The sequence below is a fragment of the Jaculus jaculus genome, chromosome 5, assembly GCF_020740685.1.
Source record: "Jaculus jaculus isolate mJacJac1 chromosome 5, mJacJac1.mat.Y.cur, whole genome shotgun sequence".
Taxonomy (NCBI): Eukaryota; Metazoa; Chordata; class Mammalia; order Rodentia; family Dipodidae; genus Jaculus; species Jaculus jaculus.
In genome coordinates, this window is record NC_059106.1 from 140,672,367 (window position 1) to 140,697,395 (window position 25,029).

Below are 25,029 nucleotides of genomic sequence, written 5' to 3' on the forward strand. Positions count from 1 at the left end.
TGGACTGCAGACTCCAGATTGTTAGCCTTTGGATGCTGAGTGACATCAGTAATTTCTCAGGGAGCTCCAGGCCTTCAGTCCTGTTGCTCTGAGGTTTATAGCTTATAGACTCTGTTCCCTCCTCACCAATCTGCCATGTTATTGTGAGATTATTCAGTCTCTGATTTTGTAAGCTTATCAAATCCCATCCATTAATTATATGTGCATTCTATTTATTTTATTATTTCTTTATCATATTCATCTAGAGAAGCCTGGCTAGCATAGCCACCATGTATGTATTAGGCAGAAGGCTGAGCCTTATAACTTCTAAGTATGATTTAACTTCACAAAAACTCTTATTGAGACTTCTTTCCACAATGAGACAGTGTGAGAGGTTGGGCCTAGTGATATGTATTTGGGCATTTGGTGTTGGACAGGTTCGAATGAATTGATGCTTTTATTTCATAAGTGAATTCTCATTCGCAAAAGTAGATTATTTACCACAAGAGTGCCTTGTTACTATAATGTAACCCTCCACAACCACCCAGTGCTCTCTTCTACACATGTCTACCTTCTGCTTTTTCTTCCATGAGGCAAAGCAACAAAAGAAAAGCAGATGCTGATAGTGTGCTCCTGGACTTTCTAGACTTCAGAATTATGTTCCAACATAGCAATCTCTTTCAAACTTTACTCTGTGTCCTTTGTTGCATTGTAGCAACACAGAATGAACCAAGGATCTTAATACCCTAATACTAAGTCTTGGAGAAAGATTGTATCTTTCCCAGCATGTAGAAGAAGTGACTTAAGATCTAAAAGTTCTATGGCAGTGCCCACCATGGATTCTAAAGTTAAGTCCAGAGTCTGATGATCTCTTCTTCATACCACACTGTATAAACCTGTGAGCACTATGACAAACACAGTGCTAATCACACTAAAAATTGGGGGAACACTCCACAGATGCTATTTCAATTCATACTTTATGGTTGTTTAATGTGAATAATTTCAAAAGACAAACCAATGCACTGCGCGTTCTTGTCAGCGAGAAGGGAAGGATCATATAGTTTCTTTACCTCCAATTAGACGCACATGGACTTATATCTTAATTCATTCCATTTTCTTACTGTTAAATGCTTATTCTTACCTTCTGACAATATTTCCAAAAATGAAACTGTTGCTTTAGTCAAGAAAGCATTGTTGATATAGTACCACACTTTTTGGACAGAAACTTTGCTTCAATATGTTGTTTTGTAGGAGTCAAAAGACTGCTGTCCACTTACATAAGCACTGAATTAATGCACAATGAATACAGCCATCAAATGTACTATTCATATTTAATTACAATACCCAAGAGTTGCAAGACTGTCAGAAAAAGCATATTACAGAAGTAATGTACTTCATTTTTTAAAAAAACTATAAATATTTCAGCATGATTTAATCCCAGTGATTCTCATTTGCCACAATTTATTTTGACATTGGAAAGAAAATTTTTAATTTTTTTGTTATTTATTTATTTATTTGAGAGCAACAGAGAAAGAGGCAGATAGAGAGAGAGAGAGAGAGAGAGAGAGAGAGAGAAAGAGAGAGAGAGAGAGAAGGAGAGAGAGAGAGAGAGAGAATGGGTGTGCCAGGGCTTTTAGCCACTGCAAATGAACTACAGATGCATGTACCCCCTTGTGCATCTGGCTAACGTGGGTCCTGGGGAATTGAGCCTTGAACTGGTGTCCTCAGGCTTCACAGGCAAGTGCTTAACCGCTAAGCCATCTCTCTAGCCCAAGTTTTAAGATTTTTATTCCATCATATATGACTCTCTATTTTTTAAGGAAGGTATAGTCAAAAGGAGGTTGACCATGGTGAATCAAATATGTATAATCTTTGGCATACTTCTTTTTGAACTATATTAGTGTTTTCCAGTGTGAAGAAATATACACAAAGCCCCAGCACATGTAGATCCTTTTTAGATGTAATAGCATGGTTCAAATATCTTAAATTGACATATTAGAACCAAGGAGTATTAGAAACTCTTACTATATCATGAGAGTCTTCATAACTAACAAGAAGACTTTTTATTTGACTCTCTGTAAAGGTTATGATTTGGCTCTACAGGGTTTAGGTAGAATGCTATGGTAGGGGGCTAAGATCATACATAAGTGGTATTGAGAGAGGATTTAATGGTTACTTGGCCATAAAGGCAATCATATAAAATGTCGATGCAGTAATCACAGGAGAAGATTAAAAATAGTAGCAAAGTAATGAAAAAGGTGCCTGTAAATTACAAGAAGTTACAAAAAAGGGTTAAGTTAAATTGTTATTAATCCAGTTTGAATATTAAACTTGAACAGAAAAGAACAATGACCAAAACCAATCTAATTTCACTTACACTAGAACAAATAAAATAATGTTATAATCATAAAACCTTATAGTAAAAAAAAAAAAAAACAGGTAAAAACTCTAAAAAGATACATGGTAAATGGCCTCATTGTTTTACCTTTTGCATGAGAATATTTTACAAAAAGTACCATATATGCTGGGATTTTTTTTTTTTTTTTTAACTGAGTCAGTTGGAAAGCACAAAACTACTACTGGGGATTTATCAGAAATGACCATTAAATATGTGGGCCATTTTTGGTTGATTGTAATGGGCTTAAGTATTGAGAATAACCAAAGGCTACCTGGTATATTCCCAGCAACCTTTCCCCTTCTGTGTTCTCAGTGTGAAAGTCCTATAGTGATGTGTACTACAAAATGGGATTCAGAAGACCTTTTCTGAAATCTCTGCCCAGTTTCAAAACTGATTTGATCTTGGCCAACTTTCTTCATTCCTGAGAACCCCACTCTTCCTTTGTTACATCTAATTGCATATGGCACATGATGGTGGAGTTTCAATTCTCATTAAATTGATATATTCTAAAAATCTTCTTGAGTGGGTGATAGAGAAACTGAAAAATCAGGGAATGAATTGATTTCCTGTCTTCAGGAATGATATTAAAACACTGATATAAAGAATCATGTCACATAGAGCTTGTAAAAGAATGTCCATGCAAGAAATTCTGGCTTAGCAAGTTGGAGCAATCAAATATTAATGATATCTTGGGAGACTCTGATGCATTTGTCTGGAAACAAAAACTGGGAAATACAGCTTTGAAACAATGTTTAAACAAATGTGAAACAGAAATGGCTCTATTTGGAATCAATGGATGTGCAATCATTCTCCCAGTGCCATTTCCCCAATGTAAGCCTTCCCGCTTACAAAGCCCTCGGAACCTCATGTATAAGTCCCCAGGTCTGCCTCACACATGCCAACCTTTCACATCTGAGTAGCACTTAATTCTAAGGCGGACAATGACTGTTGGAAAAGCAAAGAACATTGTGTTTTGTCCATCCTAAAATTGGGTATGTAAAGGTACTCCCCATTTTGCCATCAAAGTGCTGTTTTCATGGAAACCAAGCCCATCTCCCCAGATGTTGGTTAAATGGAATCCATAACTACTCTTCACTTCTGCATGTTGATGTATGAATATTTACCCATGAAAAGGGTTTTTTTTTTAAAAATTGTATTTATTTATTTATTTGAGAGCGACAGACACAGAGAGAAAGACAGAGGGAGAGAGAGAGAGAGAATGGGCGCGCCAGGGCTTCCAGCCTCTGCAAACGAACTCCAGATGCGTGCGCCCCCTTGTGCATCTGGCTAACGTGGGACCTGGGGAACCGAGCCTCGAACCAGGGTCCTTAGGCTTCACAGGCAAGCGCTTAACCGCTAAGCCATCTCTCCAGCCCTGAAAAGGGTTTTAAACATCGACTAGTGCTATTTTTATTTTACATCTAAAGGGACTACAGCCAATCCTATCTGACCCTAGCTCAGAATCTTTTACAAATATAGAAGTTTCTCACACAATAGAAGCCTGATAGAGAGGCAGAAGTACTCTCAGAAGGGGTTTCCCCAGTGAACCAAGCTTGGCTCTCCAGTGTTAAACAGGAACTCAGTGGCCTAAATCACAGAGGTTATCCCTTCATGTAAGCAAATTTTGGACATTTGGATTCATAGCCTTCTGATTATCTTATGCATGCTGTAAGAAAGGAGAATCAGAGATTAGATTTACAAAACAGTACCCTACCTTAACAGAATAAAATCACCTAAAAATTTTCTTACTTCAGATATTGAAAGTCTAGCATGAAAAAAACAAAACAAAACAAAACAAAACACATAAAAATGGGGCCAGGTTGATGGCTGGGTGGATAAAACACCTGTCTTTGGATATCCCATACCCAGACAAATCCATGAAATTGAATTCTCATAGGAGGTTTCTGTAATCCCAGCATGCCTCCAGTGAGAAGGGAGGCAGATAGAGAAGAACTGGCAGAAAGTGAAAAGGCTAGTTGGCCTGACAGACATTGCAGTAACAAAAGACCCTGCCTCAAAGGGAAGTGAAGTGGAAGGCAAGGACTGACACAAGAGGGGAGTTCTCTGACCTCCACATACACAGTGGCATATGTGTGCTTGAACTCACAAACCTGTATACACACACACACACAGAGAGAGAGAGAGAGAGAGAGAGAGAGAGAGAGAGAGAGAGAGAGAGAGAGAGGAAGAGAGAGAGAGAAAGAGAGAGAGTTTAAATTTTAACTCGCTAGTTTGATAGATTATTGTTACATTCTTTTCAGAATTTGTCCTGTGAACCCAATCCCACAGAACCAGCAATGATCCTTAGAATTCTGGCTTTGAAAGTTCCTGTTAAATCCGATGACGTTTTGGAAGTTATTGATTGTGTAGATGTGAAAAATTAACTTATCAAAACAAAACAAAACAAAACATCCAACACATCTAAAATGAGAATTGGCCAAGAAAACCCAAAGAATATTGTTTTAACTGGAACTTGTACCATTAACTGTGACAACTACTGTATTCCTGTTATGGCTTCTTGTGATTTATTTATCACTGTGTGGGAACAGTTTAATCTACTCCACACAGAGAGCAGTAGGAGCTCTCTCAATGCCCTCAAAATATGATGGCCTTTGCCACAAACAACTGATCTAAATTTCCTGCAGGTGGCAGGTCTAACTTTTTTTCTAAAGGGAAATAACCCTTCTCTAAAAGTAAAATTTGTTTTTAAAGCTGTGGTGTTTTAACTGCTTCTTTTTCCAGTCTTTTTCAGTTGACACCTTGTCATGGCTGACGGTGGGCTACATCAATCATTCTGGGTTCTTGCAGAAAATATGTTGTTGTGGTCAGCTATCACATGCAAGAAACTAAGTGCCCTTTGCGGGTGACTGCGCAGATACCTCTGATTTCTTGCCAAATCATTCAGAATGCCGCAAATCCATTAAATCTCTCCACAGGGAGGGAAAAAAAATTTCCCCACATCCTAGAGAGAGAATTTATGAGTTCATTTCAATCACCACAAATGAAAGCCACCCTTAATATTCATTAGAGATTTTACAGTGGCAATATGCATTATCTATTCGTATGCCCCTCTGAAAGGCCAATTTCCCTTGAAACCTTGCATGGCTCCAAGCCACTCTATAGAAACAATGGCCTATGTCCAAGTGGAATCTGTGGGGTGGGGGGGTTGCAAATGGATGACATTTCCTCATCCACTGATAATGATTCCATTAAACCATGATGGTGGCTGTGAGCTTCTGAGTTTTAAAAATCAAAGGGCAGATTTGCAATGTGCAGTCATGTCATTGTATCACTTCTCTGCTGTCATCTGTGACCATATGTCCTAAAGTGAACTGGGCCTTTTGTTGGCATCACAAAAGATGACTTTTAAAGCTGACATTTCATTCATTTAGAGAAATGTATGTGCTGGGGACATAGTCTATGAGCTTGAGAATTTTCATTAATCTCTGTCTTTCTACTACCACTGATCAAGTCACCATCATCTTTCATCTCTTTCCCCTTTCCACACTGTTCTCACTGGATGGAGAGTGAACTTTTCAAGACGCAAACTTAATTACCCTGCTTCATGCCATCAACAAATACGAAACAAACAAAAAGGCTATCATTTTAAACACCTTTTGCATAGTTCCCTGATGCTTTCGGAGGACAAACCATAAATGTAGCATACTAACTCAAGAAGTCCTGTGTATTCTGAATCCTTCCTCAGACTTACTTTGTATCTCATTTCTTTGACTTCTTTCCTGGCATTTTTGACCATTCTCTCATTCATTATACACTAGCAAACTTCAATTCATGAGATTTGAACTCAACTCTCAGTACCCAGAATATATATGCTTTTTAATTCCTTGAGTAGATCAAATCTGCCCATAAAAACCTTCATAGAGCCATATACTGGACATAGCTATGATCAAAGTTGCCTTTTCATGTTCTTTATATAATTAAGTCCATTTTTGTCTCTCACTAGACTAGACTATAAGGTCCATAAATGTTTTTAACAATACTCTATCACTCTGACACAAGTAAATATTTTTAATTGCTGACTAGATGAGTTCTTGATGGAAATACTTTTTGTAACTCATCTAAGAAGTCCTTTGTCTAGGTGATATGCAGGCCTCAGTTTGGGTTGAGCTTGAGGTTAGCTGTAATAAGAGTATATTTCTAATCCAATTATTCATCAGTGTGGTTGTATTTAATAGCTGGGAACCATGAGATGCATAAAGATTGTATACTGAATATTCATAAGGGATTTCAGAGTGAATTCAACCACTTGTTTTACAACTATCCAGGAAGGAGAGGGAACATGAATTTCTTGCCTTCATTTTTCATTCTCCTACAAAAAAGATTTGTTATGCCTGAGAGTTATATCCCTACTCTGAAATAAAACATCTTGAAATGTGTATGACATGTGGCCATGATAAACTAGATGAGTTTTAAAAAGCTAAAGTCATTTTACATATGTATGGCATTGCTAATGCCATGATAATTTGGGAGATCAGAGAAGCAGACCTGCATATTCACCTCACCCCCAGGTTTGCATATTGCTTAGCAGTCCCAAGCCATGGAGTCTACATATTCCCAGGAAGCAACAACTGCTTCACCTTATAACAGAAATACATATTCAAGGTAGCATTATGTCTATTAATACAGAGTTGTTAATTAATATTAATTAATTATTATGTTAATAATAATATTGATAAATTATTGAAATTAATAAATATTAATTAATAATTCTGTTAATTAATAGAGTTGTTCATGGTGACTTCTTATGGCAAGTACATGTCATAGTCATCTGTGTTGTCCCACAATCCAAGGGAACACCTGATTTATAAAAGGCATTATGACCTGTTTTACTTCTTTTTTCCATTCAACACTTAAGATATAGAAACTCAGAGAAATCACTTATGCTAACAATCACACCCACTTATGAAGATATAGAAATTGACTGGATTCCAATAGTGAGCAGTGTATTTCTTATCTAAAAGCAGGAAATCTTCTTAAACCCATAAGACAGGGTCTATTTTTTCATTATATCCCTTTTTCCCTAAGGAAGTCGTCAGCAACCTCTACCTTTCTAGAGGCCAGAAATGGCATAAAGGAGGGTCTGGTTTTTTCTTATTGCTTTTCCTATTGGAATTTCTCTTTCTTGGAAACCAGAAGTGACATGGGATCTGTACTATCCAGCTCACCCTCCGCAGTAAAGCCTTATTGACTCCAAGGCCACAACACTCAATGGTATCCCATTTGGGGTGAATCCTTGTGGTAGTGTGAATAAATGCTCCCCAGTAGTTATAGGAGTTTATTAGAACTTCTTGGATTTCTAGCCACCTAGCTGGAGGAGATGTTACTGGGTGGATCTTAGGATACAGCCCCAAGGTGTGGTGGTGGACTTAAAATTTTAATCTAAAGATATGCAAAGTGTCTAAATTCTGCCCGAAATTCCTGAAATTCCTAAGTGTGCTTGTGTGTGGTGCAGCTTTTGGGTTTTTAGCTCAAATCCTATCTGTCTTTGCTTGGTCCTTTCAGAGGTGGCCAACTTTTTTATGCCATTATGGAACTTCCACTGGATCTGTAAGCCTCAATAAATATCCCTTCCTATAACTGTGCCTAGTTTGGAAGTTCATCTCAGGCGCCTGCAGGCTGTCTACTATAGAAATTTGTACCAGAATGTGGGGTGAGATGAATCTCACAATGTGGATTTTGATTTTTTGGAACTTGTGATGTGGAGGAATGGGCATGGACTTGGGTACTTGCAACTGAAGTTGTCTTCTGGAGTGGTGATTAAGGTATAATGGAATATTCTAATAAGAGTTTGAAAATGCTAAGTGTAGAGAGAATTGTGATTGGAGGCTTGGCTTATTAACTTTCTAAGGGAAAGGACTGATTGCAGGGGACTTTATTGGAATTAGGCTACTGGCATAAGGGCTGGCTGTGTTCTGCTGCCCATGCCCAGAGAGTTTGATCATAGGTAAATTTGTAAAGGACTCATGTGCTTGGCTAAATATACTGGACTGAGAGATTGAAGATACTAAGTTAGGGGCTAGAGAGATGGCTTAGCAGTTAAGTGCTTGCCTGTGAAGCCTATGGACCCTAGTTCAAGGCTCGATTCCCCAGAACCCACGTTAGTCAGATGCACAAGGGGGTGCATGCATCTAGAGTTAGTTTGCAGTGGCTGGAGTCCCTGGTATGCCCATTCTTCCTCTCTCTCTATCTGCCTCTTTCTCTCTGTGTCACTCTCAATTAAATAAATGAAAATAAACAAAAAAAAATTTAGAAATATATTAAGTTAGGAAAACTCAAACAACTTTAGTATTAGTAGCATAGAGACTGGTTGCTGAAGCTGATATTGTCAAACACATTAGCAAGCTTATGGAAGATGGCCCAACTGCTTTTACATTAAAACAATTGAGAGGATGCCTGAGGAAAGTCTGTGTTATAAATGCAACTCTTTTGGGAAAGAGTTGACTAGAGAAGGAACCTGCTTTTCAAGGTCATGATTTATTTTATCCTTGAATAAAGAATATGGCTATTTTCTGCACATCTGGTATTGGTTTTGAAAGCAAGAAAAATGTGTGGAGTGGTCACGAAATGCACACATAATCTAGTGGTGGTAGAAATATGCCACAGAAAAGAATGAGAAGGGATGACTAGAGAGGCTGCCCCCACCCCTGGTGGTTTATTGCCCTTGCTTCCCTTTTGCAGTTTATTGTAGGTTTTACTTTAATTACCACTTATACCCCATTGTAGTTTTTGTTTACCAAACTGTCACATTTTTGTAAATCTTTTGGAACCTACTCACTCAATTATCACATACTGTTGTAACCCATGCTTTCTTATACTATAAAATCCCTAACAAATTTGAGTTTGGGGCTGATGCCATTATGGAGAGAACTAGGCATCAGTCTGCCAGTGTAAATAAATTTCCTCTCCTTCACCTGACTTGGTTGCTGGTCTCTTGACCCCCAGAAGTTCCTGTAATACATGGTTTCAGGAGCTGCTGCTGAAATGCAGCAGCAGGGCGTGATGACCCCCATGCATAGGCTGGAAGAGCCCTTGGAAGATGTACTGTGACTTGCATGGAGACCTGAAGAACTTTTGAATATATAAGGACTGTGCAAGGGGTACATGGATGCTGTTGTCAGGGATGGAGGTTTTCCCAAGCTACTCAACCAAGCTGGAGTGGGAGAATTGGAAAATCCAGGGATTGTCAGTCACTGGTTAGGATATCAGACTTGAACTGCAGAAGTTTGATGTTTGCTTGGTGGTTGTTGAGTTTTCATTATTCTAGTCTCTCCTTGCTACGCCTTATACTAGTTGAAAATGTTTACTCTATGCCTTTATATGTTTAAAGAATATAACTTGCTTGATTTTACAGGACTCATAGCTAAGAGACAATCTTAAATGTCAGATGAGACCTAGGAATTTGGAAGTATCTTAAGTTGTTAACGACTGTGGGAACCTTTGAAACTGTACTAGGTACAATTTACTATATGAGATGGTTATGAATATATTGGGAACCAGGAACAAAATTGTGGTAGTTTGAATAAATACCCCCCAATAGATTAAGGAGTTACAATTGAAGGCCAGGCTTATTTGTCTCCCACACCAAGTATCTACTCCCTTTATTGCCACATGTATTTATCGCAACTAATACAGAATTTAAAATAACTTAGTGATAGGAAAAGTCATGAAAATTTATGCTGTATCTTGAAGGTAATGGCTTTGTTTAGTAATATAATAAATCCCTAGTTTGAGTCTGCATCACTTCATTTTATGTTACAAAGTAGGAACAAGTATCTTCATTTTTACAGGTTAGTAAAGTAGTTAGGTTATTAGTTCCATCTCAAAAATTACAAAACTATAGTATTTTCAGAAACCATTAGATTCTTGCAGGTTTGGGCATAAAATCTAGCTCTTTCACCAACTATCATATTGTACAAATCACTTAATGTCTTTGCTCTTTAGAATCCTATTCCTGAGATAACTGGAGATCACTGAATGATTGCTGAGATCACTGAATGGTTACATAAATAAGTATGCATAAAACAACCAAAACATGGTTAGTGATGAGTCAATAGAAATTGTGACTATCATGACACTGATGTGCACATGTGATTGAAACAAAATCTCGAAGGTGACATGACCTGTGCAAGCAAGTGTGCATGTGTGTACAAGAGTGTAGTGCAGTAAGTAAGCAACCCCCTTTCTTCTGCCCCTTTCTACAATCTTATTTCTACTTTAGCCATTGGCCTTTCAAAGTCCTCTGAAATATCATAGAAGACATTTTTTAAAGTAATTCTTGTTTGAGTGGTAGAGTTCTCAGATCCAAAATGAAAATGCATACATTTGTTCATAAAGAAGTTTGCATGACCAGGTGATCCTAGTTGGAAACCAAGCTAAGTGAATTCATTATCCATAGTAACTGCAAGTTCTTCTCTTGCTTGAGTTACAGCTGGTGTTTGTATCCTGAGAACAGGAGGGAGAAGGAAGTTTGAAGGACAAGAGGAGGTGTATTCAATCAGGAAAATGCAAAAATAGAAAAAAAAAACCCTCTAAACCAAAAATACCTCATTGAGAAATGAGGACAAATAGGAATAGGGTCAATGAAGGTCACTTTAAGAATGAGTAGGGAAGAACTTCTTTTAAAGAGGAGGAAGAGATCTTCATAAAGTAATCTTATTACTCTATTCTATGGAGTCTGCCTCCCTCAACAAACACTCCAATTTCAAAATGCTAAGGAGAAAGAGTCAGGTAGCTTTTGCCCAACCTAAACATGAGACAGAAGCCCATAAAATTAGAGTCACAGCTCAGTTGTGTCCAGGTTAACAATTGTGTTCTTTGAGTTGGAGTAGCCTCTAACAGGCCACACTAAACACATGAGATGTTTTTGACTTTAACTTATAATATTGAATCATTTAATTCTTCTGCCACAAAAGAAAATTAGGCAAAGACTTGACAGGCTCACCTAGACTTTCTCCTCGATTGGATGTGATTGAACAAACAAGCAAAAAGTGAAAAAAATGCACAAAGGAGCAGTAAAACACAGTAATAACAACAACAACCTTAAGTAACTCATAAGGAAGAAAGAATCTTCCTTAGATTTTATAGTAATTTTAGACCTCAACAGAGGTCTACTTTCATAACTAACATGTATAAGGTTTGGGTGGTCGTTAAATGCCAAATATCAACCCAAATAATTATGTTGGTTGGAAAGTTACATTGCTTTGTCTAAAAAATTCAATTTAATAAGAATTGTATCCTGGACTTCAAGAATAATACTTCACATGGAGCAATTACTTTTTTTTTCATTTTATATTTATTTTTATTGTAAAATATTTTATTAGAAAAGACATTTAAACATTTTACACACTTTTACAAACTACTTACTTCAAACTAAACCTAAAGAATTTCCATAAACCTGACATCTTGTGCTGTTACATTACCTCATGTTTTCATAATTTAAGTGCTTTTATAAGCTCCTTTTAAAAATGTAAAATGTGTTTGCAGGCTTAGCCATATCTTTTTCCAAGTTTATTTTATATACCAGGACTGCACTTTGTTTACAACCTAGTGAATTTTTATACTGAGAAATGTAGTGATTTAATTTTTATTTTACCTTTTTATTCTTTTAAGTGGTATGTCTGAGTATGTGTGTGTGTGTGTATGTATGTATGTGTGTATGTGTGCATAGTATATGCACATGTATGTGCAGAAGTATATGCCCTGTGTAAATTAATATGGAGTCCAGAGGAAAATGTCAGGTAACTTCCTCTATTGCTCTTCCATCTTATTTCCTGGGTCTTTCATTTAACTTGGAGTTCCTTCCATTCACTGGTATACTGGCTCACCAACAAGCTTCAGCAATTCTGCCTCTACCCTTCTCAGTACTGGTATGACAAGTGTGCATGCTGATACCTAACTTTCACACAGGTACTAAGAATCCAACTCAAGTTTCCAAGCTTGTGTGGCTCTTCATGTTCCCAATCCCTACCTTTTCCCTGTTAGTTCCCATAGACTAAAATTATAAATGGGAACCAGTGGATTTCCTACCTTTCACATTCTCCAAACCCACTGGCTTTCTTCTAACATCCCAAGTTTGTACATTGAATGGCTCAGAGGGACACTTGACATGAATTATGAAGAGAGTGAATTGAGGAATGAATGAGTAACTATTATAGCGTTTCTTACATCTTGAAGTTTTTGCTTGAATAAGTACTGATTCTTACTCTTTCAAACATTATATTGACTTTAATTTAAATGCTATGACACAGTAATCAGTAACATTCATATATTCCCATAACAAATATGATTAAACAATTCCATTCATAATTGCCTCAAAAAAGAAAAAAAATATATTATTTTATCAAATGTAATCTACAAATTGAATGCAATTCCCACCAGAATTCCAAAGCTATGTATCACTGAAATAGAACAACCAATCTTGAAATTTATTTGCAAACACAAAATACCTTGGATAGCCAAAGAAAGCCATTGATTCAAGGAAGAAATGTCATTCCAGTCTTACATAGCAATAAACTAAGGTACACAACCAGCCAGCCAGACAAGATGTACCTATAGTGGAATAGTGGCATTACTGTTATGGGGGTAACCAACAGCTCTCTGCTTCATCGGAGGAAGCTCATGCCTGGTACTGAAAACCTAGTAAAAAAGCACTAGGGAAGGTGTTAGGCCCTAGAGAGAATATGTTCTGTTGTTTGACTAAATACATATGATGTGCCCATCCAATTGCCCTCTAAATATTTATGTTAGGCCCAAAAGATTTGTGATGATCTCAGTGCTGAGAATAAGTATTGTGTGCTCAGCATTAAAAGAGATGTCTTTATCATACCCTTCAAAGTTCAAGGAGTATTGAAGAGGAGGAGGAGGGCACAAAGAGCCAGGGGAAGAGGAATAATGCTTTGGGGTGCTGTCTTCCAGACATGAAGTGGTCATTTAACTCAAGACCTCATAGAAGCTTTAGTTACCTGAACAAGACCTGCGCAATATTGGGCCCATCAACATTCTATCACAGATGGCAGAGTAGACAAAATGCAAAAGACTTCAAAATAGAAGAGGGCCAAGTTGGAAAGAAGAAAGGGTTTAATGGAACAGGAGAGGTGGGGGACCAAAGAAGGTAATGGGAAGGGGATTATGATCAAAATGCATTATATGTGTGTATAGAAAAATCAATACAAAGTGTTTTTTTTTTTTTTTTTTTTTTAAGACAGGGTCTCACTATGTAGTCCAGGCTGGCCTCAAATTCACAATCTTTCTGTCGTAGTCTTCTGAGTGCTGGGATTACAGTTGTGAATCACCATGTCCTGACAATTTTCTGAGTTTTCAACTTTTATTTGCAAGCTTAAATTTTATCACTAGATGTCTTATATGCTTTTACTAGCATTTATATACAGTCTGTTCTTCCCACTGAAATAGCTTCATTAAAATGTGAATTGGAATGTCAGGTGTGGTGGTGCATGCCTTTAATCCCAGCACTTTGGAGGCAGAGGTAGAAATGCCATGAGTGAGAGGCCACCCTGAGACTCCATAGTGAATTCCAAGTCAGTCTGGGCTAGAGTGAAACCCTACTGCAAAAAACATAAACAAAAGAGGGGTGTGTGAATGTGTGGAAAGATTACTTAGTGGCTAAGGTACTTGCCTAAGAAGTCTAAGGACTCAGGTTCTAATCCTCAGTACCAATGAAAGCCAAATGCACAGGGTGGCGCATGTATCTGGAGTTCATTAGCAGTGGCTAGAGGCCCTGGTATATCCATTCTCTCCCTCTCTATTTCTTTCCTTCCTTCCTTCCTTCCTTCCTTCCTTCCTTCCTTCCTTCCTTCCTTCTTTCCTCTCTCTCTCTCTCTCTCTCTCTCTCTCTCTCTCTCTCAAGTAAGTAAATAAATAAAATAAATTTTCAATTATCCACACTTAATGTTTTTGGCATCACTTTGATGAGATCAAATGGTTTTTCCTATGAGATTTTCTCCAATTTTTCTCAGATGTTCCTAGCACTTTGTTTATTATCTTTTCTTGAGATGCTGTACATAAGTTTTACTTATTTTCCTTTGACTTATGTTATGTGCTTCTGTCTCTCACTATTTCCATTCTTCATGTATTGCATTAAAATTCTTTACTCAGGTCTCTATTTAGTTGTTTCTGGCCACTGACTTTGTCTCTTCTTGAAAAAGCTTTTGTTACAATTTTTTTTTAATACGTCACACAATTTTCATTTAAAAAAAAACCTCAAAATATTTTAGACATGTAAAGGGAATGTATATAGCTCCCTTTTTCTTGTCTAGATTACTTCTGTTTTTAATTGGATAAAATATTTTGTTTTTCCATTTTATAAATATGAAAATTTCATCTAGATTTTTTTAAACTTGTGTTTGCTGCTATCATAATATTATACAGATGTCTTGTCACCTTTGCAACACTCAAATCCTTTCTTTCTTGCTTTTCTCTTTTTATTTTTTTTTGCTCTAAGATGATTCATGCTCCCAGCATGCAGAGCATTACAAGTATTCTTCAATCCCTCTTCTTGTGAATTGATTCTGAACACTTAGATTCAAATATTATTTTGGTTGCCTCCACTATTACCTTGTTTAAGATGTTATTGAAATCCTCTCTCAGATTAACTCACCTCAAATGTTAGAGAAAATAAACAAAAGCATATCCCTAGTTTTTTTCCTTTCACATTTTTTTTTCATGGAGTACACACTTTTATAAATCTGATGTTTTACCTGCTTCAGCTTATATCAATTCAAAAATTGCATCTATTTTCCCACTTCTCAGACCCTTCAGACCTTACAAATGACAACTATCTGTTAAACATTGGTGTGTCTCATTTTCTTTGACTTCTGTGAACAGCCCTTCACAAACATTGCATTTCCAACTCTAGTTAAGTTTGGTTGTGTTATCTCAACTGAATAATGTTACTTCTTTCCATTGTTAACACAACTTCTGCATTATTTGATTTGGGGATGAATGTTACCTACAATTGACAGAGTCCTGACATATTTCATTTAATCTTCTCAGAAGCCCTACATAGTAAGATATTGATCTGATCTACGCACCTTGCAAAGGGGTATTTTGGGTAAGCAGACTCACTCAGAAAGATGGGACTTAGTGCGAACTGAGATTACTATACAGAACTGGGAATTACTGGGCTAAGGAGGAAGTTTTTCTCACCAGCGATGGGTTTAATCTATCAGAGCCAGCCTTGAGAACATAAGCCAGCAAGGGACTTAGCAGGGACACATCTGGGTAAATAAGAACTTTCTGTAAGACAAATCATTTTCAGGGCTCCTCAAAACTCTGCTAACAAAATTGGGACTGACATCAACTCTTTGTGAAATTTCTGAAGTACTGGAGAAATTGCTGTCCTTTTAGTTCAGATTCATTTTTCCTGTAATGTGGGATGCAGGCCCATCCAGCACCACCATATCTGACTATATTCACACATTTTAACAAAAATACAGTCATATTTTTACCCTTTAAAATGACAAAAATGTCACCTCTGACTACTTGTCATTAATAGTAACACTCATTTCAGAATCACGTCTTCTCCCCTAACACTCCGCGCGCCTCTGTAACTTCTGTAGAGTGAAAGTTGAGTAACCCAAATAATAACTCTGCAATTACTACAGAAAAAAATACCAGCTAGGCTAAAATGAAACTGGATGGCTTCCACTTGTTATTATTATAGAATATAGGTGTAGAATATAAAAATAATAATTTGCACTCATCTAATGTCTTTCATCGAAATGTCTCAAATCCCTCAGTGTAAGCGGTCTCATTAAGTTCACCAAACCAATTTAACTCTAACATGCTCTTGAACCTCTCTGCAAACCCACTGAGGCTGTTCTGCCACATGTGCAGAACACTACCATTTGAAATTCCATGCCTTCTGCAGGAATGTTTGACCTTCTTGCCGATAAAACTCATTTGTCAGTTAGTTATGTTCCAAGATAGACAAGGCCATCTAAATACAAAAGACTGCTGTGTGTGTTTCCACCTCAGGCACTCACATACGCACAATAACTGAGTGTACACGCAGCTGGATTAGTTAGACTAAGTAAAACTTTGGCTCTAGGAAAAGAAAAATAAAAAGAAATGCTATTATCAAGATCTATGAGACTAAGTCCATTGGTTTTTATACTCCATTTTTATATTTATTTATTTATTTGAGAGACAAAGAGAAAGAGTAGGGTAGATAAAGAGAGAGAAAAAGAATGGTGGGCCAGGGCATCTAGCCTGTGCAACTGAAGTCCAGATGCATGTACCACCATGTGTATCTGGCTTTTGTGGGTTCTGGAGCATTGAACCTGGGTCCTTAGGCTTGACAGGCAAGCACCTTAGCTACTAAGCTATCTCTCCAGTTATATACATCATTTTTAAAGCAGCAAATGCTACTACTCAGATATTATTAAATTGCATTCTAGACATATTTCTTATAGGAAGTCAAGAAATGTCTAAAAATTTCCATTATATGGCAGAATTTGGTCAGCTTCATGAAGACAGAGGCAAGGTATACTTTTGTTTAGTTCTCCAAGACTACTGTCTGATATTGTGATTTGTCATATAGTGAACAATGATATGTGTTTGATGAATGTATAAGGAAACAGTGACAGGCTTATGTGAAGTAGGAGTCTAAAGGAAAAGGAGATTACTTCCATATGGCATGGTCCAGGAAGGCTTTCTATAGGACAAAGTATTGATATGGACAGGATAGGAGGATAGCTCCAAAAGCAAGCACGGCACACTGCAGAGTCCATAACACAAACTCAAAGTGGCAGAGGCAAGGAAGCACCAGGAAGTTCTAGCGAACATCCGTTTGCTCAGCTTGTCCATCCAGTGCAGGAAATATACATGGAACAATAAAAGGGTGAGGGTGAAACCAGTCAGAGGCCAGTCTGCTCAAATCCAGAGCTGTCACGTTAGGGAGTTCAGATTTTATTCCTGAACGAAGCTCTAGGTCTTTCCGTTCAGACTCACATTTGCCATCTTTGCCATTTGTCACGGAACCAAGAACCTTGACGCCACCTTTGCAGTGATCAGCCTTCAGCAAGTTCAAGAAGCTGCCGAAGGGATCCTGAAATGCTCAGATTCCCCAAAGAGGACCAGAGAAGTAGAACACATTCCAGAAAATGTTTCTGGTGAGGAAACAGCACATGTTTCACTACCACTAGTTACAAGTGTTTTCAGACACTGTAAGATTTATCAATGTACTTTAATCACTGGTAACCTTTGTGGTAATGATCAAAGATTTAGAAGACAACAAAAGAATTAGCTTTTTCAAAGACTTCTAATGTATTTAAAATATGATCACTGGGGTTGGAGCTGCAGAGATAGCTCAGCAGTTAGATGCGCCTGCTTACAAATTCTGCCAGTCCAGGTTCAATTCCCCAGCACTTTGAAGGCACAGGCAGAAGGATCCCTGTGAGCTCAAGGCCAGCCTGAGACTACAAAGTAAATTCCAGGCCAGCCTGGGGTAGAATGAGACCCTACCGAAAAACAAAACAAACAAGAACAATAGCAGAGCTAGAATCCAAACCAAATTTGTCCAAGTTCTGAGTCTGTTTTCTTTACCGTGTGAATTTACTAAAATTTTTGTGCTTCATTTTTTGCAATTATAAAACACTAGAGAAATAATATTAGAAAAAACCCTTGCTTTACAGAGTATTTATGAGATTTAAATTATTTAATATATATAAAATGCTTCAGAGAGTTTTAAGACCCCTCCCAAAAAAATGGGGATTAAAATTGGCTACTGTTGAGCCGGGCATGGTGGTGCATGTCTTTAATCTTAGCACTTGGGAGGCAGAGGTAGGAGGATCGCCATGAGTTCAAGGCCACCCTGAGACTACATAGTAAATTGCAGGTCAGCTGGGCCACAGTGAGACCCTACCTCTAAAACAACAACAACAACAACAACAACAACAACAAAAAATGGCTAGTATTTGTTAGTGTAAGTTCATTAAAATAGAAATAATTAAGACAATACAATGAACAATTTCTTACCTGAATAAGCACCTGAATCTACCTTCAATTAAACTGAAACTTCCAGAAATACTATGCTGCAGTGTAATTGGACACAAAGGAACATATACAACATTAACATGGCAAGAGCCACAAGAACAATCTCCTGGGAAAGACAACTCAAGCTCTACCGATTCTTCTGAATCCAATAAATGTGACCGAACAGCTCACCCGTTTTCTGTTTCTTTACTGCTGGCCCACACACTCAGATTAAGACCCTGCACTCCTACCGTTTACAGACTTACCCATGGATATAAGAGATCTGCATCTGTGTGAGGGGACTTGAATCATGCATGGTGAAGACAGAGCAGTAGCTACCCCAGACTTACCCAGGAATGGAAGAGATCCCCATCGGTGTGGGAGGACTTGAGTCGGGGGTGGTGAGTACAAGAGCAGCAGTCGCCCCAGCGTCCAGCTTGGGCTATTTGAGTATCAGCATATGCCCAGGGTGGGTTTTCTGCCAAAGGCATCCAGCTGTTCCTCACTGGAACTTCCCCTTCGCAAGGAGGTAATATGCCTTCCAACTTCCATCCACCAGGAATGCTGTGTCTGTCCCGGGATGCAGAAAGTGAGGCCAAACTCGTATCAACTTCTGTCTTCATCATGAACATGTGATCAGCTTTCTTTTCTTGTGATTTGGTTAGCTTCATACAGGAAAGGAATGTGTCATCACCGTCTTCTGAATGATAAAAGAACATGAGTTAAAAATCAAAATTAAAAATTCTCCATATGAAGAACTTTTAAATTTCTACTTAACAAAATAGAAATAAATGCACAGCATAGGCTAATTCAGGGTGTCATTCACACTCAAAATTACTTTGTAATATTGCATCTTTTCAAAAAATTACCTTAGTATATGGAATTGTTTCATGAAAATCACATGTACCTCAAACTTTTTTGATATATTATCTATTAAGAGAAACTGCACTGAAACAAACAGAAGCTGCATGCCAAAAAGCACATAGGAGACACTTGAGAAAAGCTACCAATCAAAAAGTTCCCACATCTGACAAGCATAGCATTGTAACTATTTATAAATATTTTTAAGATTTCCAAGGTCATTTGTGCAAGGGACCATCATAAGGAAACAAATTAAATTCTTTGCCTTATTTAAAGGAATGAAATCTCGGTGGATGGAGGCCGAAATAACACTGACAGTGAAATTGTTCTATTTTAATATTGTTCTGCAAAGGGACTTATCCATGGTATGCATCTCATACTGAAATATTCTGGGAAAGTAAGGAGACTGAGAAAATGAAAAGAGGCATAATATCTTTAGCACTCTAGAGTTGACTGCTCAGATTATACAACGTGGCAATGAGTCTGATTAAAAGGCTAGGACCACAGGAGACAGATCCCAAGGCTCTTATGAATGATACCGTAGCTAGTATGGAAGCCATGCAAACTATGTTTATTTATGAATATATACCTATGATATTTTCTTTTTATAAATTAGGCACTAAGAGACTAACAGTATGAGTAAAACAGAACAGTTATAACAATATGCTGGCTTAAAACTTTGTAAATGTGTCTCTCCCCCTCACTTCTTTTCCCTCTTTGATGAAGCAGGTACCTTATACAGAATACACGTGCTGGACAAAGGGGTAATTCATGTTCCTGGCTAGAAAGAGCAAGGTGACATCAAGATTTCATCAGTCGACTCAGAGTGGCTCAGAATTTAAATTTTGTGAATTGTTTATTTCTGGGATTTTTCCATTAAGAATTTCCAATCAAAGTTGATTGTGGCCAATTGGATCTGTGGAAAGTAAAACTCCAGAGGCAGAAGAGACTACTGTAAGATGCAAAATAAGTGACAAATAATCCGTATGCATCACCTGATGCATGTTGCTCCTTATTGATCACCAACCAATGTGAACAAAAGATGACAGTCCATAGGGCACTTTTTTGTAAATATCAAAATGCAGGCCTGGAGAGATGGCTTAGTGGTTAAGGAACTTACCTGTGAAGCCTAAGGACATGTTAAACTCCCCAGATCCCATGTAAGCCAGATGTACAAGATGACATGTGTGCAAGGTTGTACCACATGCGCCAAAGGTGGCACACACAGCTGGAGTCTGATTATAGTGGCTGGGGGCCCTGGTGTGCTAAGTCTCCATCTCCCTCTCTCTCTCTTTCTCTCTCTCTTTGTCCCTCCCTCTCTCTCTCTCTCTTGTGAACCCACTTTTGCTCTTGCTCATACAAAAAGACCAGTCTATTGGGCTTGCCTCAAAAACATGCAATCAAGGTTTCTTTACTTACATAAAAAATTAAATGTAGGGGCTGGAGGGATTGTTTAGTGGTTAAGGCTTTTGCCTGCAATGCCAAAGAACCCAGGTTCGATTCTCCAGGACCCATGTTAGCCAGATGCACAAGGGGCTGTAAGTGTCTGGAAATCATTTGCAATGGCTGGAGGCCCTGGCGGGCCCATTCTCTCTCCTTCCTTTTACTGTCATATAAATAAAAATAAAATATGTGTTTTTTTTTTTAATTAAATCCACTATTCCCTGTGGCCAAGAAATGGAAACAGTGACATTGGTCACCCTTTTTTGTCTTCTGAGTTTCATCCACAGGTTTTTCCTGGGATCCCTGAGATGGTTGTGAAGGGAAGGAATAATGGGATGGAGTGTCAATATGGAGTGAAATTCAGGATTAGGATGTGGGTTATCTGTGTTCAAATAACTAACAATAAGAGAAGCTCAAAGTTTAATGATTATTTTAGGACCTTATCAAGATGGACTTCATTAATCCTTGCTTGGCCAGCTCTTCCTCAGAGAGCATTGAGCCTCTTGCTGAGCTCTTACTTACGGAGATTTATTAGCGGTGGTTTCGCCTCATCCAGGCTCTGCACCTTGGCTTTCTTGGTCCACATAAGTCTCTGCAGCCTTTTTAACGTCCCCATTGATCCCACTGGGTCACCACCTGATTTTATAACCTAGCACAAACACAGCTCAAGATAAAGACAAATTGTTCTTCATAAAAGATTAAATCTAAAATATGCCAAGATCATAAATGTGAGGAAATTAATAACGGGGCCTTAAAACCTGCAGCCTGAGACAATTTAAGCAATAACTTGAAAGAATACCACATTATAGGGGTTCAAAATTGTAAAATATGTTACAACTAGTTATACTAAAGCAGTGCAATGTTAACCAACTTTTCAACCTACTTCTCTATAAATGACCCTCCCTTCCCTCATGTGACAGCAGAAAGGAACAAGCTCTTTACAGCACAATATCACTGATGCAGTCATGTAAGGTCCTACTTGCAGGCTGCACTACTTTGCATGCCGTGTCTCCCATAAGCTCCTGTTTTCTGAATGCTTGATCCCCCAGTTGATGGCAGGTTTGGAGGTGGAAGCTTGCTGGAGGTGCTGTGTTGCTGGAAGTGGGCAGCTTCCCCTTGCTAGCCTTTGGCTCTCTCTCCTGCTGCTGTTTTCTACCTGATGTTGGCAAGGAGGTGATGTTCAGCCTCTGCTCTGCCACGTTCTCCTTGCCATCATGAAACTGTCCCCGATACTGTAAGGCAAAATAAACAAGCTTTCTCTCACCAGCTGCTTTTGGTAGGGTGTTTGTCCCAGCAACAAGGAGGTAACTACAACATGTGTGTTGGAATAAATTGATGGAATACAAACAGTGAGCTCATCTGCTATGATCAGAAAAGGGAAAATGTAAATTGTCTTCATTTTCCTTTTGAAATTCCTGGAAAATCAAGTATCAATTAGTATCAAGTAATATACTTCTCACTAAAGGGCCTTTGCTTTCTGAAAGATTTGCACTGGAAGATGCAAAATATATCACAGCGTACCACAATACCATATACAACATAGCATTCCACACCACACATACCACAACCTACCACATCATATATACCATTCCACACCATGTATGCCACAGCCTACCACATCATATATCCCAGAGAAGTATATACTATGGTTCAATATGTGTCTCTTAACTGTGTCAATGGGTGGATTACAAAGATTTGACATTGAATAATGACTATTAAGGGTTCTTGTAAAGAAATATAAATAATTCCCAGTAGCTCAGTGTTGATACTATTTTTATTTATGCAGTTTTTATTGATTATTTTTAGGATATTTACTCCTCTTAAGGGTTTTACAAGTTTGGAGTTTAACACTTCCTGTGCTAAGTTTTATACAAATTAGTGTATGTAACTGCATATGTATATGTATGTGTATGAATATTTTTTCATCAAGAAAGCACTGTACTCAAAAAATATTTCTCCCTCTACTTTGGTCTCATTTTTTAACTATTAAATTATTACATTTATTCAGAAGTCAGGAGGGTGAGGGAGAGTGCTTGGACCAAGGAAGGGGGAGCAGATGCACCCACGTGGCCCCAGAGCCCATGTGGGAGTGAGCATGAGCCTGAAACATGAAAAGAGATTTAGAGAGGAGAGGGAAGAAAGTGCGGAGAGCCCCTGCCATGTAGGGCGGGGAGGGGGCAGAAAGAATGGGGTCTCCTCTGGCTCTCTCAGCCCAGCTAGGCTGACAGGAGGGGATCTTACCAGGACAAGAATCTGGAAGTTCTGGACAGAGGAACAGCCATCTAAGGGGCTGTTTCCTCATTCTTTTCATTGCACAGCTGATAGATGACATCTAAATAGATCCTACAGTTTTCAAAAGGTGAATGATTTTTGCTGATATTTGTGATTAAAATGCATAATAATGTGCCTTTTAATTATAGCTGTAAAATGTTAGAATGTGACATATCTAAAGAGTGCTTTCCAGTCTGCTGAAAGAAACTGCAAGTCTAAAGAAACACGAAGCCCTCTGGCATGCAAACACTTGCAGCATTTATAATCAAATTTTCTTTTTCTCTTTAAGACTAATTTTGAACATAACAGACACTGGCTGCCCTCTCTATACAATAGCACCTGAGTTGGAAACGTGACATTTTGTCAGAGCAAGCCACACCTGATTGCATTAAACAAATACGAACTAACTTCCATTGTTCTAAGAAGGATTTGAGGAGAGAGTCTTAGGTATGCAAAGTCCTCTCTCACTTCCAAAGGTTGTGTTTGGCTCATCATAACTTCTACTGCTGTTTATTTCTTGTATTGTTTTCTCAGTAATCCTTTTTGGTGGTTTCTGAGTTACTCAGTTTTCTAGGCCTCTTGTAATTCAGAAAGTGCTATTTTCTAATCTTTAACCTCTTCTAGGACTTGGAAGCTGACATTGCATATCTGTTTATTTATTTATTTATTTATTTTATTTTTATTTTTCGAGGTAGGGTTTCACTCTAGCCCAGGCTGACCTGGAATTCACTCTGTAGTCTCAGGGTGGCCTCAAACTCATGCCAATCCTCCTACATCCTCCTCCCAAGTGCTAGGATTAAAGGCATGCACCACCATGCCCAGCCTGTTTATTCTTTGTTGGCATCATTTCCTATGGTACTCTGCTCCTGTTACAGTCATGGCTTACTTGCTCCACTGAACACTGGCATCAAAGGTAGCTTTCTCTCTCCCCCTTCTTCATGAAAAAGGCTTTCACCTGGTTTGAGGAAAGGGGTTATGTGCCAGAGAAGGTGAACTTCATATTAATGATTTGCTCCCAGGAAGAAGAGAAGTATTTGGAAGCTGTCTAAATTCAGATAAAAGATTATGGCCCAGGGGTTTGAAAACCAGCTAGCCTCTTAATGTTTTAGTTCACACTTTATAATAGCCTTTTTAAGGCACAACGTTGTCATTTTTATCCTGTATAAGCAGCTTCATTTCTGAATTATTACGTATCAATCAGCCACAGTGTATTCTTCTTTATGTTCCATATAAGCAGGACAGTGCACAGCTTGATAAATGTTTGCTGAATGTAAATATACTTCTGATTTATAAATGTTTATTTTTTACACCCAATGGATGGGATCACCCATAGTAAATGGTTTTCACATGTGCATGTATGGTAGGTATGTCTACATGCTTGTATACATGTTTCGGTGTGGGCACATATGTGTGTACAAGTGCACATGCATGTGGAGATCAGAGGTCAATGTCAAATGTCTTCCTCAATTTCCACTTTACTTTGGAGACAGAATCTCTCTGTGAACTCTGCACTCATCAGTTTAGCTAGGCAATGTAGTGAGAAGACTCTGAGGATCCCCCTGTGTTCATTTTCCCAGTACTAGGATTACAGACACACAACACTGCACTTTGCATTTTATCTGAGTGCTTGCAGTCCAAACTCATATGTTCATGTTGTGTAGCAAGTACTTTTGCAGTCAAGCCCTCTCTCTAGCCCCATAGTACATTTCTGATACTGAACTGGGTACTTTCTGGGTTATTGCTATGAGGTGGCATATACTGGATAGATAAGTTAAAGTTAATATTATGATAAAAAAATTTAAAATAATGAAGGCAATCTATTAAAAGGAAATTCTATAAAACATTTTCAAAACTCACCTATAAAATTCCTAAATTATTGCTTGTATATTTATAATGAATGTGATTAAAAAGTATAAAAATGTGCCTTTTAATTATAGCTGTGCTCTTTTTGATTTTGATTTTTATTTATTTATTTATTAGAAAGAGGGAGAGAGAGAGAGAGAGAGTGAGAATGGGCATGCGAGGGCATCCAGCCACTGCAAATGAACTACAGATGCATGTGCCAC

General features: G+C 38.0%; 1 protein-coding gene across 1 annotated transcript in view; it reads right to left on the bottom strand.

Moving 5' to 3' along the window:
- The window catches only part of Samsn1 (SAM domain, SH3 domain and nuclear localization signals 1), a 122,065-nt gene that overhangs the window by 85,758 nt on the left and 11,278 nt on the right, over positions 1 to 25,029 (bottom strand). The window contains exons 2-3 of the mRNA XM_045149187.1: positions 21,215 to 21,341; positions 18,739 to 19,088 (exon numbers count right to left, since the gene is read on the bottom strand). Of these exons, the coding sequence (XP_045005122.1) occupies positions 18,739 to 19,088; positions 21,215 to 21,341 (477 nt within the window). The remainder of the gene's footprint in view (positions 1 to 18,738; positions 19,089 to 21,214; positions 21,342 to 25,029) is intronic.